Source organism: Vulpes vulpes, chromosome 3 (assembly GCF_048418805.1).
Source record: "Vulpes vulpes isolate BD-2025 chromosome 3, VulVul3, whole genome shotgun sequence".
NCBI classification, from domain to species: Eukaryota; Metazoa; Chordata; class Mammalia; order Carnivora; family Canidae; genus Vulpes; species Vulpes vulpes.
The window spans coordinates 61,965,328-61,982,866 of record NC_132782.1 but is presented as its reverse complement, the minus strand read 5'-3'; the positions used below and the strand labels follow the sequence as shown (position 1 = coordinate 61,982,866).

General features: G+C 52.5%; 1 protein-coding gene across 1 annotated transcript in view; it reads right to left on the bottom strand.

Annotated features, from left to right (window-relative positions):
• The window catches only part of AHRR (aryl hydrocarbon receptor repressor), an 81,493-nt gene extending 64,419 nt beyond the window's left edge, over positions 1-17,074 (bottom strand). The window contains exons 1-3 of the mRNA XM_072752652.1: positions 16,982-17,074; positions 7,383-7,455; positions 36-217 (exon numbers count right to left, since the gene is read on the bottom strand). Of these exons, the coding sequence (XP_072608753.1) occupies positions 36-217; positions 7,383-7,447 (247 nt within the window). The 5' untranslated portion in view covers positions 7,448-7,455; positions 16,982-17,074. The remainder of the gene's footprint in view (positions 1-35; positions 218-7,382; positions 7,456-16,981) is intronic.
• Between the last annotated feature and the right edge of the window lie 465 nt (positions 17,075-17,539).

Genomic DNA, 17,539 nt, shown 5'->3' with positions numbered 1-17,539 from the left:
CCAGTCAGGCACACATGGGCACAGGTGAGTCCTACCTTGGAAGAAGCTCTTCACCCTGAGGTAGCTGACGCTGAGACGCAGGACAGAAAGCTTGTCCAGCTTAGATACGATGTCAGGAGGAAGTGGCAGCAGGCTGGCCAGGTGGTCCAGCTCAGCATTGAGGCGGTCGCGGTGCCGCTTGGACGGGTTTGACTTCTCGGCCCCCGTGGCAGGCCTCCTGCGGGGAAACAGCCACAGTCAGAGTCCCCCCACGGCCCGTCACCCGTGGGGGGCAAACCTGTCCCCAGAAGTGACCTTACCGTGCCATCAGCTTCTAAAGAAAAATGGTGCTGAAAGGGACAAGAGTCTCTGGATCTTGAGCCCAAGGAAGCGGGGACCCATGACCCGGAAGGGCGCTTAGAAACTGAGAGCAGGCCTCCAGGGAGCACAGCTGGAGCAAGCTGTGCGGCTCCGGCACATTTCTCGACCTCTCCATGCTGACTTTCCCCCGAGTGGGAGGGGGAGCCCCGGCCCAGGCTGTGCATGCTCAGCCGGCTTCAGGCTGGTTTCAAACACAGGACTGGCCCCTCTGGGCTCAGTTTCTCCTCCACACAGCAAGGCTGAAAGGGGCTGAGGAGAGAGACCTGGGCACCCCCTTGTAGGCCCAGAGGCCCTGGGCTGTGCTGCAGTGAGCCGGGAGGTCCGCACGGATCTGCTCTCCCCCACAACCGGGTCCCCCTTCCCATCCAGGGAAGGATGCTTTCCCATCGGCATCCTTGCGTGGAGTGAAGCTGATGTAGATCCCAGCTGTGCCCAGAGGTGGCCCTCCCCGGCTCCGCCCTCCCCCACCCCTCCCCGTCCCCAGCTCCTTAGGGGCCCTTTGGAAGTATCACCCACATAAAAGCATCTGAACCTACAGTGGCAGCCAGCAAGGTGGGTGGGGGTAGCCGCCCAGGAGGGGCCGCTGGCAAGCTCTGCAACAGGGTCGCCTGGCTCCCAGAGCCCCCTTCCCTGGAGTCACAGCACCTGCTGCTTTTAGGGGCGAGGGGTGTCTCTCTTTTCCAAAAGTTCCAGTTGTCGCTCACAAGTACCAGGAGGTCTGGTGGCCTGCGTGTCTGGGAGAGACGGTGGCACAGCCCTGCTCTGCAGAGTCTGTAGCCCAGGCCTCCGAGGACCAACAGAAGCCTCCAGTCCCAGATGCCATGTCTTGCTCTTGGTCTTTGTTTTTTCTCGTAACACTGACCATTTAAAAATGTACGCTCATGGTGCCATGTAGCCACGTGTCTATCAAGTTCCCAACCATTTCATCATCCCAAATAAAACCCTGGACCCATCTTCCAGTTTCTCCCCGTTGATCCTGCCACCAGCCCCTAGCGACCACAAGCTGTCCTAGGTCTCCATGGACTCACTGTTCTAGACATTTCATCCATGCAGAATCCTACCATGTGAGTCTTCGCATCGGGCTTCTCCCACATAAGGTCATGTCTTCAAGATGCACCTGTGGTGATCAGGACTCGGCTCCTGTTTTCAGGTGACAAGTGCTCCACTATGTGGATGGACACACTGCACTCAGCTGTTCCCCAGTGGGCGGCCGTCTGGACACTGTACACGATGCTGCAGTAAACACTCCAGCCTAAAACTTTGTGCGAACCTAGTTTCCAGTTCTCTCTGGCACATGCCCAGCAGTGGACAGCAGGGTCAGCATGGTCATCATGCTTCACCTTCGGAGGACCTGACAGACTCTGTGCCGCCGCAGTCACACCTGCCAACATGCTCCCTCTACCCGCAACGCGTAAGGGTTCCGTGGCTCACATCCTAGATGACACATTATTTTCCTTTTCCCAAAGAACAGCCATTTGCAGTGGAGGGAGGATCAAACATCACTGTGGTTTGATCTGAATTTCCTTCACGACCAATAACGAGGGGCATCTTTTCACAGGCTTGTCAGCCATCTATGTGTCTTCTTTGGAGAAATGTCTACCCGAGTCCTTTGTCTATTTCTTCATGGGGTTATTTGTCTTTTTAGTGTGGAGTCCTGACAGTCCTTCATATTGCAGATCCAAGGCCTTTACCAGGTATGCAATTCACAAGTATCTCACCCTTGTCACCTTCTGCTGGTGTCCTTGGTTAATGAGTCACTTGCCCCCAAATTGCTCATGCTGCCAGCCAACATTTAAACCTGCAGGAGGCCTGGGGATACATTGAGCAGCTCCTGTGTGGCTGGCGCTGGCTGGCGGGAGGGGAGGCCCTTCAGATTAGGGAAAGATACTCACAGGCAGTGCCCAGTATGGGTGTGAGGGTCAGAGAAGGGGACACAGTGGGAGATGGGCAGGCGGCCCCACCTGCTCCCAGACAGCCTGTACCTGAGAGTGAGCTGGCTCCCAGAGGCCTGCCAGAGAATCGGGCACCAGAAGAGCTCCTTCAGAGGTTCTATGAGCCCTGTCCGCAGCCCCACGGACCAGAGCAGGAATCATCCCACTTCTTGTCCAGGGGCGTGAGGGGGGTGGGGGCAGACAGTCTGTGCAGGCAGCTGCAAGTACCGGGGTGGATGAGCGGGAGGTGAGGTGGGACAAGAGGCCAGCTCCATGAGCATGAGCATGGGAGCCAGGCCAGAAAAGCCAAGGCTCAGATGCAGGGGAGCCCTGAGCCCAAAATGTAAAATACCTGCAGCAAACCTGGCAATGCTCCCCGCACTGAGCTCTACATTCAATGTCATCACAATCAAAATCCCAGCAGTACTTTTCACAGAAACTGGCAAGATGGTTCTAAATTTACATGGAAATACAAAGAACCAGGAATAGCCAATTAAAATACACAATTAGAGAGAACTTATCCTTTTGATTTTCATCTTTCTATAAATCTGCAATATTCAAGATGGTTTGCTACTACAGAAAAGATAGACACATAGAAAAAAGGACCAGAGCAGGACGTCTAGAAATAAACCCAATTCCTTTGACAAAGATATTACAGCAATTGAATACGGAAAGAAAGTCCTTTCAGTAAATGGGGCTGGTCTACTGGACGCCCACGGAGACAAGTGAACACCAGCCCTCACCTCACACAACCCCCAGAAGAACTCAAAGTGGGTCATAGACCTAAATCTGCAGGAAAATACAAGCGAAATCTTTGAGACCTTGGGATAATCCCAGGATGCTTAGAAGACTCACACACTCAAAATCATAAAAGAAAACATTTATCTTCATCAACATTTTTTCATGTCTTTTGAAAATCACCATTAAGAGCATGAAAAGGGGGCACCTGGCTGGCTCAGTGAGTGGACATGCAAGGCTTGATCTTAGCTCGACCCCACGTCACGCATTGAGATTACTTAAAAAAAAAAGAAAAGAAAAAAAGACAACAAAATGAAAAAGGAAACCGTAGATGGTGGGAAATGTGCCTAAGAGCTTGTACCCTGAATACATAAAGAAGGTTTACGATTCAATAAGAAGATAAACAACCCAATAAGAAAAAAGGCAAATTATATAAACAGACCCTTCACCAGAGAAGATCTGCGGATGGCAAACTGGCACATGAACAGGAACAGGTACCAGCACCACTAGGGAAGGGCAGACGAGAGCCTGGGAGGCCGAGCAGCCCCAGTCCCCGATTGCCAGGGACGCGAGATGGCACAGCTGCTTGGTGGTTTCCTAAAAGTCAATTCACATCTGCCGGGGATGTCAGAAATCCCACCCCCTGGGCATTTACCCAAGAGAAATAGAAACACATCCACACGAAGACTCGTACGTAGACGTTCACGGCAGCTTCCAGGCCCAAACCTGGAAGCACCTGAACATCCATCTGCTGGTGAGAAGACAGAGCGGTGCCTCCAACATGGCAGTGCCGCTTGGCGGTAAACAGGCCCTCCCTCCACACACACAAGCTGCGGATGAATCTCAAGATCCTGCTGAGGGAAGGGAGCCCAACGTGATGGTGTGTGATTCCAGTCATAGAAAATTCCAAAAATGAAAAAAAAAAATTCCAAAAACGCAAGGCAGGCTGCAGGACAGAGCACCTCAGGACTGCCTGGATGGTAGTGAAGGCAGGCACAGCCTGTGCCCAGTGCACTGTGGTATGATCCTGTGTTGGTTACCGTGATGACCACACCGCGTCTACACACGCACAGCTTCATCTCCTTCAGTCACAGCCCAATAGGAGAAAAGGACAAGCAACAAACACCTCCAGGACCTCACAGCGCCAGCCCCAGAGAGCAATAGGACCCACGGGGCTGACGCCACAGCATAGGTGGGTAAGAGTGCACAAGAGCATTTCCAGGCACCACGGGGAGAAGGCTCCGGCTGGCCGCCCATGGCCCACAGCCCGCCAGGACCAGAACCCCAGGACCAGGCCTCCAGGACAAGGCCCCCAGGCCTAGGTCCCCAGGACCAGGCCCCCAGGACCAGGCCCCCAGGACCAGGCCCCTAGGACCAGGCCCCTGGGACAAGGCCCCCAGGATGAGGCCCCATGCATCTCCTCCGTCCATCCCACGCTCCACAGTTTTCATCACTGACCCCTTCCAGGAGAGAAGACAGGCTCGCACGGACCACAGGACGGGGCCGATGACAGCCCCAGAGCCCTCAGGCACGGCACGGCAACAAACAGGCCACGGAGCAGCTGGCGCAGCCAGAGTGGGCAGGGATGCTGGCTCACATCCAGGAGGGGTGGCGGGCACAGGTGCCCTGCACTCAGACATCAAAAACAAATCTCTGACCTCCAGTTTCCCTAGAACGGTTCCCGAGAGAGGCATTGTGCTAACAAGCACCCACCTGGCAGCCCCCCGGAGCAGATAGACACAGCAGCCGTCCGGACACACAGACATGCTAGGAGCCAGGTGGACTTGGAGCTACCCCACGGTCTCTCATCGCCGACCCCCAACTTAAATGTCCCCCAGGCTTAAATGCCCAAGACCCTTTCAAACCCGCGGGGAAGAAACCAATTGTCGGCAGCATTGGGAGCAAGCAGCCGTCACATGAAAAGAGGCAGATTCAGACCCTGACCACAAACCAGGAAAAATTCCAAGTGCTTGAAAATTTAAAACATGTATTAGGGACCCATAAAAATGTAGAGAAAATACTGAAAATTTCCTCATAAGCTTATAGCAGGGAGATCTTCCAAACTTCCACGTAACATTAATTAGTCACAAGGGAAAAGATTAATAAGTCCTACCTCATAAAAATTAACTTTTGTGCATAGCAAAGAACACAATCAAAACTGTAGGGATGTGTTGGAAACACACTGAAGAACTAGTGTCTCCAGTACACAACTGCTCCAAAGATTCAAGAAGCATAAAAACACAAACAACCCAATAGAGAAATGAGCAAAAGTTATCAACACAGTTCACAGAAAAGGAAATCCAGGTGGTGTTTTAACCTGACTTATGAGAAGAATGCAAATTCCAGTGACCAAAGTCTGAAAAGCACCGTGTGCCCAGGGCAGGAAGGAGAGATGAGCAGGGACGAGCGAGCCCAGAGCACCTGGCAGCCCGGGGGGGGGGGCGCCCCTCACGATCCCCAGCCCTGGCCTGTGGACAGAGAACCCCCCCCCTTCCAGGAAAGCAAGCTGCTGGGCAGCACTTGATTCTGCCTCTTGCTCCATGGGTGCTGGTGGCAGGCACGCGTGTCCCAGGTCATGGACAAAGGGTTCATTACTCACTGCACAGCAGACTGCGTGCCCCTCAGCGTGTCTGGGTCATTTACCACGTCCCCGAGTCCCATGGGAGTGACACAGATGGGCCCCAGGCAGGTACTGCCATGGGGGGTTTGCAGCTGAGGCCTCAGCTGGGAGAGTCCCCTTTCCTCAAGTTTGCTCACTCCAAACACAACCCTGAGAGGCTGCCCTGGTAAGGGTGGTGCCAATGCGAACACGCCAGGCTGTGTGGCACCCATCGCAGACTACCACCTGATTGTGAGCATGCGTGCAAAATGAGGCAGAGGTTCTCAGCGTCAGTGAAACAGTCTATGCAGGTGCCACAGGGCAGGCACGGGTGTACACCCACATGGAAGGACGACTGTGCCGACGCCATCACCCTGAACAAACGGAGGAAGCTTGCGCACTGTGCGGCTGTACGTGCTGCTTTATACAGGAGACTCTTGGGACAGGCTCGCAAAAAACTACTCACGTCAGTGCCGGTGACTGGGCAGGAGGCACCTGCTGAGGGTCTGAGTTTTGGATCAGATGAACACGAGACCTCTTTAAAATATCAAGTAAAATGAATGACTTCCTAATACATGCCTCAAAGACTCATTATCTCTGACCCTGTTATTGGAACAAAAACAACAAAAGCAGGAAAGCTCCCCTGCCCCAGATGGCCCAGCACATGGAACATGGTACACGCATGTGCTGGGAGGATTTTCTGTCCTTACCCAACATGCCGGCACACATGTTCACCAGGATGACTCCTGGCCAGCGCACACAAGCAGGACTCCGTCCCACCACCATCCTAGACCCGACCATGGAAACACCCAGCTCCTCCACCTTGTCAGGGGTGCACTCGGCTGCCTTAGCCCCACTCTTCACCTCCGCAGCTGGGAGGCTGCTCAGGTGACAGACCCACTTCCCAAAGTCCAGCCTCTCAAACCTTTGCTGCCTAACCTCAGGTGGTGGTGGCTGCATCCCTGCAGACCTCTCACACCATCCTGCCGCCACCAGAAGCCAGGAGGGCAGCCTGGGTCACAGAAACACAGGCCCACGTGCAGCCACCACTGCAGAGAGCTTTGAGTGCACATGCCCACACTCAGAGCTGTGTCACACACACAGAACCCCAGTCGACAGTGGATATGTTGCAAGACCCTCCCCACGGGAGGACCAGAGGCAGCCCCACGCCCCATAATTCCTGCCACCACTGCAGACTTCACACCTCCGTGTCCTAAACGCCACCGGGCCAGTAGAGGGACTGTGAGCAGTGACGTTGTGTCTAGGGCACTAGGACTACAGGTTCCCCTCCCTACTCTGCAAACCTCGGAGAGGCCCATGGGCAGGGGACAAAGCTTGCCCTGTGTCCTTCACCTGTGGCAAAGCTCACACATGGGCTGTGGGTGTGTCCTGGTGAGGATAGGCTTTCACCAGGGCAGAGAGGGGAGCTGGGCTCACTAACAGTCACAGTGATGTCTCAGGCCCCTACGCTGACTTCTGGCCAAAAGGTGTCACTTGGCTCTAACCTCATTTTCTAATCACAGTTAGGAAAGCAGCCCAAACCCACTAAGAAAGGCAGCAGTGGCTTCCCAGCTGCGCAGCCTGCCAGCCTAGTTCTGCCACCGTTGCTGCAAGTCCCTCTACCCATCAGGAAGACTCAGCAAATCCTCCCCCTCACTCACTTTGTTCCTCAAATTCGCTTCTTTCAATGAAAACGCAAATACCTTCCCCCTCAACAGTAACAATCAGCAAAAACAGAAGACATGATACTTTACTGTTTCTGAATGGGCTTCCTTCTTTTCCTTCCAGCATACATGCACTCCCCTGGTGGAATCATCATCTCTGGCCCTAAAAGAGAAAGGAGGCATAAAGTTGTTTATGTTGAAGAGGGCCCATGCCTGCATGCCTCATCGAGGAGTCAACACTGACCCCATGCCGGGTCCCCCTCCTCCAGCACCCACTGAATAAGATGTCCCAGGGCACTTCCAGCACAAAGCCTGCCAGTGAGTGTGAACCACTCAAACCCTATTTCCCTCAGCAGAAAGATGCTGAAGGGCTCAGTGAGGACACACAGCCTTGGCCGTGACATCTCCCCTTTGACCAGCAGCATCACGGTCCCCAAGCCTGGCCTGAGGACCTCAGTCACCACACTCCTACAGAGAACAGCCCTGTGCTCCTGCATCTGGCTCAGAGCGCTTACACCTGAGTAAATATCCTGAGCCTGCCCGCAGAAATCAGAAGCCACTCCATGGGCATCCGTGAGCAGGACATACGGCTCAGGTACCAAGGAGCAGTTTGCTGTGTCAGGGCTCTGACTGGGCTGGGCTGTTCCTCGCAGGAGCTGCGTGCATCCTCTCTTGGTGGTGTTTGTGGTGGGTGTTCTTCCTCTTCCCAACCCTCTCCTATGGCTCTGTACTTCTGAGCCAACAGGCTTCCTCTTTTGTATGTAAAATCTCCCACTCAACTCCATAGTGCTGGACTTCTATGTTAGCCACTAACTCACAGCTGCACATACCCACCAGCCTCTACCAGCAGAGCTGGACATGGCGCCTGCACACAAGAGAGGAGGTCCCCAAGGAGAAGCCCAGGATCTGTGCCCTGAGACTGGTCAGCTCACCTATCACCTTGGGGATAGCATCAAAATCTTGATATTTCCAAGCAGTGAGGATGTCTGAGCCCTCAACACATCCTGCAGACCGTGTGCAGTGACCACTCATTGCCAGGCACTGGGCCAACAGACTTGGAGCAAAGGCTAGGAGCCCTCACCTGGCCTCGAATGGAGGTGAGACCCAACACACAGCATCCACCCTGTGTGTGAAGAGCCAGGAAAATATTGGAACCATGTCATGAACGTGCTTAAATATAAGAAACACACTTTGAATATAAAGACATAAGTAGGTAAAGTAAATGGACAGGAGAACGTATGCCATGCAAACAGTAATCAAGAGAAGTGGGGGTAGTTATATGAGTATCAGACAAAGTAGACTTGAGAAGAAGGAATATAACCAAGAACAACAACATTCCTTTCTCAGTAATCAATACAAAAAGTAAACCAAAAATCAGGAAGGATTTAGAAACAATAACAGACCTGAAATGATTGACATTTATAGAACACTCCACTCAACAACAGCAGAATATGCATTCTTTGCACATGGAACATTCATCAAGATAGACCAAATTCTGGGACTTAAAACAATCCTGAACAAATTTAACAGAATAGAAATCATATGAAATATGTTCTGTGACAATGATGGGATTAAACTAGAAAGATATATGGAAAATGCCCAGATATTTGGAAAGCAACCCACTTCTAAATAACCACGGGTCAAAGAGAAAGTCTCAAAGAAATTTAAAGTATTTTGAATTTAATGAAAATGAAAACAACATATCAGATTTTGTGGGACACAGCTGAGCAATACTTTGATGGAAACTGATATTATTAAGCATTTATATTAGAAAAAAAGAAGATATCTCAAATAATTTAAGCTTCTACTTTAAGTAACTAGAAAAAGAAAATAAATACAAATCAAGCAGAAGGACAGAAATAAGAAAGAAGGAAAAAATCAATGAAAAACTTAAAACAGAGAAAAATCAATGAACCAAAAGTTGGTTCTATGAAAAGATCAACAAAATTGATAAACCTCCAGCCAGAGTGATCAAGAAATAGAGAAGATATAAATGACCAATATCAGGAATGATAGAGGGGTCATCACTACAGATCCCACAGAAATTAGAAAGAAGAAAAGAGTATATAACTTGTGTCCCCCAAATCCACATGTTGAAGCCCTAACCCTCCACTGGAGGTGGGGCCTTTATGGGAGTGATTAAGGTCATGAAAGCAGAACCCTGATCTATCAGAACTGCTGCCCTTATAAGAAGAGGAAGAGACACCAGGGCTCTCTCTTCACCATGTGTAGTCATTGCAAACCAAGAAGAGAGCTCTCTCACTGGAAACTCACTCAGTGGTCTTAGGAACAGTCATTGAGAGGACATGACCGCCAGTTGACCTGTGAGCTGGACTCAGGTACTAGGAAGCTCCTCCCTCCATCCCCCTCCTTGGATGTGTGCTTGGCTCACCCTTCCTGCTCCCAACAGCTGCTCCAAGGACACAGCTTGAGACCAGGATGTGATGTTGAAAACATGTGCATGATATATGTGACTGAACCTAGTTGAGGCCTCTTCATAAACTTTTAAGATATGGCCAGTGGGTACAGGATCCACTCATCTTTCTTCCTCCTAAGACAAACCTTTGTATATCATTTCTCTTTCGTTATTAAGACTGTCACCTATCAGGGTGCCTGGGTGGCCCAGTGGGTGAATCATCTGCCTTCAGCTCAGGTCATGATCCCAGTGTCCTATGATTGAGCCTGGAGTCAGGCTCCCTGCTCACTGAGGAATCTGCTTCTCCTTCTCCCTCTGCACCCCACCCCTCACTCATAGTTTCTCTCTCACTCTTAAATAAATAAAATTTTAAAATCTTAAAAAAAAATAAAACAATAAAAACAACACTGTCACCTACCAAGCTGGAGTGGCCGTGTCTTTCTTGGTCTCTCCCTGCCCTCTGCAAACAGGGGCCAGTTTCAGAGTCCACTGAGGAACTTGCAGAACCAACAAGCAGATGCCCAGATCTTGGACTTCCAGCCTTCACAACCACGAGAAACCAATGTCTGTTGTTCAAGCACAGCTTGTGGTATTTGGTCATGGTACCTGAGCAGACTGAGACATGATACTATTTCCACAAATCCAACATTTTAGATGAAATAGACCAATTCCTTGAAAGACACAAACTACCAAACTCACTCAAGAGAGCAACTGTTTGGTCCTATATCTATTCCAACAATAAAAACAAAACAAAACAAAGAACATCTAGGCCCAAATGATTTCACTGATAAATCCTACCAATTTAAGAAAAAAAAATGGAATACCAATTCTCTGTAACCTCCGTCAGAAAATTAAAAATAAAATTGAAGGGATGTCTGGGTGGCTCAGCGGTTTGGCGCCTGCCTTCAGCCCAGGGCATGATCCTGGAGTCCCTGGATCAAGTCCCCCATCAGGCTCCCTGCATGGAGCATGCTTCTCCCTCTGCCTGTGTCTCTGCCTCTCTCTCTCTCTCTTTCATGAATAAAATTTTAAAAATATTTTTAAAAAAATAAAATAAAATTGAAAATCGACAACTCATTTATAAGTTCAGCATCACCCCAATGCAAAAACCAGACATCTCGAGAAAACTACAGATGATATCCATCATGAACATAGACACAAACATCCTCTATCAGATATTAGCAAATGGAATCCAGCAATACAAACAGGGCAAAATGGCACCACAAGTCAGGTTTACCCAAGAATTCAACACTACTGCAACATCCAAAAATTGATCACTGCAATTCATTACATTAATAAACCACAGAAAAAATACCTATGACCATCTCCTATGTTCAAAAAAAATATTTGACAAAATCCAAATCCATTCATAATAATGAAAAAACTCTCATCAAACTGGGAATAGAAGGGAACTTCATTATCCTGATCAAGGGTGTCTAGACTAGTGTCACAGCTAATGAAGAAGACCCAGCTCTGCCCCTCAGATCACAGGCCCTTCATCCCCTTCCACCCAGACCACGAGTGATGCCCATCAGGACAAGATGAGGGAAAGCAGACTGTGACGCTGGGGAGGGAAGCTCATAGATGGCATGATCGTACATACAGAAAATCCTAGAAAGTTTACCACAACAGATCTCTTATGATAACTGAGTTCATCCAGGTCAAAGGGTAAAAGGACAACATACAAAAGTGTGTTTCTGTACACTAGCCATGAACAATCAGAACACAGATTTTTGAAAATCAGTATCATTTACAATAGCAGCAAAAGAAAAATGAAATATGTTAGTATTTCAAGAAGTTTGCTATGTGTGTAACTGGGGCTCCAAAGAATAGGAGGTGACAAGAAAAAAATTTAATAAATAGTAGAAATCTGTCCAAACATAATGAAAACTGTAAACTGACAGATTTAAGGAGATCAATAAATTCCTTTTTTTAATAATAATAAATTTATTTTTTATTGTTGTTCAATTTACCAACATACAGAATAACACCCAGTGCTCATCCCGTCAAGTGCCCCCCTCAGTGCCCGTCACCCATTCACCCCCACCCCCCGCCCTCCTCCCCTTCCACCACCCCTAGTTCCTTTCCCAGAGTTAGGAGTCTTTATGTTCTGTCTCCCTTTCTGATATTTCCCACACATTTCTTCTCCCTTCCCTTATATTCCCTTTCACTATTATTTATATTCCCCAAATGAGTGAGAACATACAATGTTTGTCAATAAATTCCAAGCACAGAAACATTAAGAAAATCACAGCAAGGGCAGCCCCGGTGGCGCAGCAGTTTGGCGCCGCCTGCAGCCTGGGGTGTGATCCTGGGGACCTGGGATTGAGTCCCATGTCGGGTTCCCTGCATGGAGCCTGCTTCTCCCTCTGCCTGTGTCTCTGCCTCTGTGTGTGTGTGTGTCTCTCATGAATGAATAAATAAAATCTTTAAAAAAAAATCACAGCAAGGCCAATCATATCAAATTGCTCACAAACAAGGATATATAGAACAGTCTAAGAAGCCACCAGAGAAAAGAGCCACTGGGTGTGGACAAACAAAGGTGAGGGTGACAGCAGGTGCTCCATCAGAGAAGGACGACGGCGGGGCTACGTCCCCACAGAAACAGAATGCCACAGCCTGCGAACATAGCTTTTGAAACTGAAGGCAGAGATGTTTTGAGATGCACAAGAGCTGAAAGATTCCTCGCCAGCTGCCCGACACCATAAGAAATGTGAAAGGGTGTCTTCAGGCCAAAGGAAAACGATACCAGATGGTAACGTGGGTCTACGAGACGAAGAGGGGGCATGGGCACAGGCCCACTGGGGACAGACCCAGGCTGTTCTCGCTGCTCAAATGTCTCTAAAGGACAGTTGCTTCAACAATAACAACAACAATGTGCCGTGGGCTCCGGAGCCTGCGGAGGTCAGGGGGGTGGCAACGTGGGTTGGAGTGCGGGGTGGCACTCAGAGGTTTGCCCGGTGGGCACTTACTGCCCCCAGGCCCCCTGCCTGCGTGAATGCCACCATTTCTTCTCTACGGGACACGGTGAGACACCTGCCAGCAGAGGCCCCAGAGGGACTGAGCCCGGGGCTTCACAGTCTTCTCTGCTCCTGCCCACCCAGTGTCCCGGCAGATGAACCATACCCTCTCCAAAGAGGCCTGAACCCCAGCTCCAGGGGAGAGGGAGCCTCCGTTTCCAAGTGCACTCTTCCGGCATGTTCCATGGTGTACCCTTGAGAGTCCTCTTTCCACCTTTATGGTCACTCCACTCTTGTAGTTAATACTTCCTTATATTAAAGTCTCTCAGTGGGCGCCTGGGGGCTCAGTCAGTGAAGCGTCTGCCTGCGGCTCAGGTCATGATCCCGGGTCCTGGGATGGAGCCCCACATCAGGCTCCCTGCTCAGCCGGCAGTCTGCTTCTCCCTCTCCCCCTGCGCCTCCTTCCTGTTCACGTTCTCTCTCTCTCTCTCAAATAGGTAAATAAAATCTTTTTTTAAAAAGTCAATTCAAATAAAATAAGGTAAAAATGCAAAAAGCTGATTTTTTAAGTGCATATATTTTAGAGTTATATCCTAAAAAATGACACTGCAGGGATTTGCTCCTATGTAATCTGGGGAGCAGAGTGGAGTCTAAACGAAACTGGATCCTTTGATATTGATAGCTGCCCATCTGTGCTGGCTGATGAATTGGGCTCATTATAAAATTCTCTTTACTTTTGTTAAAAATTTGAAATTTTCCATAATAACATTTTTTAAAAAAGCATTAGAAAAAGGCAAATATGTGATCTAGGAATAGACACACTATGATGCCAAGGGCATTCGATGGGGAAAGAAGAGTATCCTCAACAAATGGGTAAATCACATGTTCGCATGCAAGAGAAGGAGGCTCTTCCCTGTCTCATACTGTATGGACAAATTGACCAAAATTAGTTAAAGACCTAACTGTAAGACGTAAAATTATAAAACCCTCAACAAAAACATGGGGCTATATCTTCATGACCTTAAATCAGGCAAAAGACTCTCCACTATGTCACCAAAAGCACAAACAAGAAAATAAAAGAAATAAATTGGACGTTATCAAATTTAAAAACCTATGCTTCAGAGGACACCATCCAGTCAGTGATAAGACAACCACAGAACAGGAGAAAACATTGGCAAATTACGCATCTGATAAGTCTACTATTCAGGACATATAAAGAATTCTTACAACTCAACAACAAAAAGACAAACAGCCCAATTAAAAATGGGCAAAAGACTTGAACAGATATTTCTCCAAAGAAAATATACAAATGGTCAACAGACACAAGCAAAGACGCTCCAGGTCATTAGTCACCAGGGAAATATAATCAAACCCACAAGGAGAGAGCATTTCACACCCACTAGGATGGCTATCAACAGAACAAAGGAAAAGTGACAAGTGTTGGTGAGGACTTGAAGCTGGGATCTGTGGTCCCAGTGCAGATGGAAGATGGTGCAGCAGCTGTGGGGAAGTAGTGGATCCTCAAAGGGTTAGACGCAGAGACACTCCAGCAAGTCCACTCCTGGGTGCATGCCCAAGAGAACTGGAAACATACATTCAAACAGAATCTGACACACAAATGCTCAAGAGCATCAGTTTTCACCACAGCCAGAGCGTACACAGCCCCAAAGCCCGTCAACTGGCGAATAGTAAACCTAGTGGGGTCTATGCCCACGTGGAGTATTACCCAGCCTGAGAAGGCGCGGGCTCTGATGCACGCTGTCATATAAATGGCCTTGAAGATGTACTACATGCAGGAAGGCGGACGCAAAAGCTCCTGTGCTGGATCCATACATACGAAAAGTCCAGAAGAGGAAGGTAGTAGATTAGTAGTTGCCGGGGCCGGGGAGGGAGGTGGCCGTAGGCTGAAGCAGGAACGGATGGATGGATGCTTCCGCCTTGTCAGCCTCATCTTGTGCCACGGCCACCAGGCCAGCACTTCTCTGGGGAGCCAAGTCAGACCCTCCGTGGCTAGAGGCCAGCATGCCAAGACATCCCGGGCCTGGCCCCAGCCTAGGGGAGGGCAGGCCATGGAAGTGTCCCCATACCCCACGAGGGGCCAGGCACTCAGCAACCCACAGTCACCCATGAGGTCAAAGGTGAAGAAGATCCACGCCCCAGCATCACCATTGCCCAGCTGAGCTGAAGATAGGATGGTGCAGGGGTGAGGGCGAGAAGGTGGGGGGGGGGCAGGGACAGCCCGGATGGGGTGGTGCTGACCCCCTGGCTAGCCTTCACCCGAAGCAGGTGCTGTGACAGGATCTGGGCTCCAGGTGAGCCCGTTCCCAGCCTCACACACTGCCGGCCTGCCCCACAGAGCCACGTTTTCCCGTGGCACCTCTATATCAGCACTCAGAACAACCCTAAAAACACCAAGGGCAGATAAAGGCTCCCAGGGATCCCTCCCTGGGGCGTGTGTGGAAGAAACACTGAGCCCCCTCCACCGCCACAGATCCTGCTGAAGAAACATGGTGTGGGGGGCCATCTGTGCTCAGCTTTCTGCCCCGGGAATCCTATATATGGGCGGATATTATGGCAGTAGGTTGCTCCATTTTACTAAATCCCCATTAATTTTCCTCAAAAAGATGAAGCCTCCATTGGATTAGATCAAACTCCTAGAGGAAATGCCCCTGTGAGGCAGGACACAGGTGTCTGCCCTGATGCAGGTGGCAGACACCTCGCTGGTAAGTGAAGGCAGGAGACCCTCCCCACTGGGCTCCTGTGGCCTGTGACTGGCCTGGGCCAGGGTCCCCCCTGCAACCATAGACAGTGCTGGGGTGGGCAGCAGACAGGGGCCTGCGAACACACATGTGTGAGCTGGGTGTGCAGGGTGGTTGATGGGGCTCCCAGCCCTGCTAAGCTCTAAGTTGACTGCTTTTTGCAGAGAAACCCGAGCTTTTGTAAGAATCTTTCTGTAGGGGTGCCTGGGTGGCTCAGTGGGTAAAACATCTGACTTGACCTCAGCTCAGGTCTTGATCTCAGGGTCATGAGTTTGAGCCCCACACTGGGCTCCGTGGGCATGTGCTGCTCTGGGACCAGAGTAGGAGGGCAACAACGCTCAGTCTGAGTCCAAAGTCCAGCAGTTACCCGCCTTAAAGTCCTTACCCTACACACGGTGCACGCCAGCCACAGGCTGTTGGGGGGTTGCAGCACGTGACACAGCGTCCCCTTCAGGGCTGTGCTGCCCGCCAGCCACACACCAGGAACAGGGACAGCCTGTACATCCCCGCAGCATCTCCTCCTCATGGCAAGGGCTACCACCAACACCGTGACAGGGGCTCCCTGTCCCCGCTGCCCCAGAGCCTGCCGAAGCCAGACATGGTCCCTCATGGCGACCCCGGGTGGAGACGTCCGGGCTTGAGGGCCTGCGTCCACCGCAGGCGGCCTGGAGAGTGCCCTTGGTGAGTCAGCTGCTGACCAGGCCAGGAGTCCAGGCACACGACTTTCAGGGGCCCAGACCCTGGGCACAGATGTCCCAGGCACACACTCCAGTACCCTCTCTGGCGCCAGCTGCGGCTGGCCACCTCGAGGCCACGTGTAAGTCCTGGGGGCTACCTCCCCCACCCTGATGATGGTACTTGGGGCAGCCAACCCTGAAGGCCGCTGGACACTCCCAAAGAGGGAAGATGTCTGCGGCACCAACCCCTCCAAAGAGACAGGCGGAAAGAGTGGCCCAAGGCCTCTGACCTCTGACGCTGGCCCATCACCTGCCCCGGGGGAGGCACAGTGGGAACAGCAGGGTCAGCAGGTCACCGCCTGTCTGTGCCACACTGAGTATCCACAATCTGGGATTTGGGGCCCCTGAAACGAAGACTTTTGGGGAAAACAACAACTTTCTTGGTGCCGCTAAGGGCAACCGAGCCGATTCCTGGAGCCCGGGCCCTTCGGCCCTGCGGCCCTTCGGCCCCTCCCCAGTGGGACAAGCGAGCCCCGTGCGCCCTGCCCGGGAGAGAGCGGCCCGGCTGTGCCGCGGCTCCGGGGCCTCGTGCCCCGCCGCCCGGGAAGGCTCAGGGGCCAGTGCCCGGGCCCTGCCCGCGTCCGGCCGGGACGCTCCGCCGCCGCCGCCGCCGCCGCCGCTCGGGGGCACATCGGGGCCACGGCCGGGCGGCGCGCAGGGGCAGAGCCGGGGACGCAGCGGCCGCCCTGCCCGGAGGCGCGAGCGGGTCGTCAGGTGAGCGGCGGAGGGAGGAGCGCGGAGGGCGGCGGAGCGCGGCGGGCGGCGGCGGGCGGCGGAGGGCGGCGGCGGGCGGCGGCCGCGGCCCGGGGGCACTTACCCGAGGCTCAGGCGCACCCGCGGGAGCTGTGGCGGCGCGGCTGCCGGCGCTCGCATCCCGGGACCGCGGGGCCGCGGAAGGACGGCCCCACCCGGCACGCGAGCCCGCCCCGCCCCGGGCCGGCCCAGGCGGGAGGCGGCAGGGGGCGCGCGCGCGCCTCCCGCCGCGGGCCCCGAGGGCGCCCCTCCGCGGGCCCGACCCCCGCACGCGCCCGACCTGCGCCCGGCGTTGGGCGCGCACCTGCCCGCGGCGCCCAGGGCCCGCCCGGTGCCGCCCCCCGCTGCGGCTTCCCGCACCGCGACTCGCCGGGCCTGCCGGGCGCCGCCTTCGGTCTCCCTCTGCTCCCTGGGCCCGGGCGGACGCTCCCTCCCTTCCACCGCGAGGGTCTTTGCCCCTGCCCGGCTCCACCGGGCGCCGACTCCGGCGAGCCGTCCCTCGCAACCTGAGGTCTGGCCGGCGCCTGGGGGCCCCCAGCCCAGCCGCTCCAGCGCGGGAGCCCTCGCGCCGCCCCATTCCGCGTGCAGCCCCTGGTGGTGTCCAGGGTGGGGCCCTCATCCC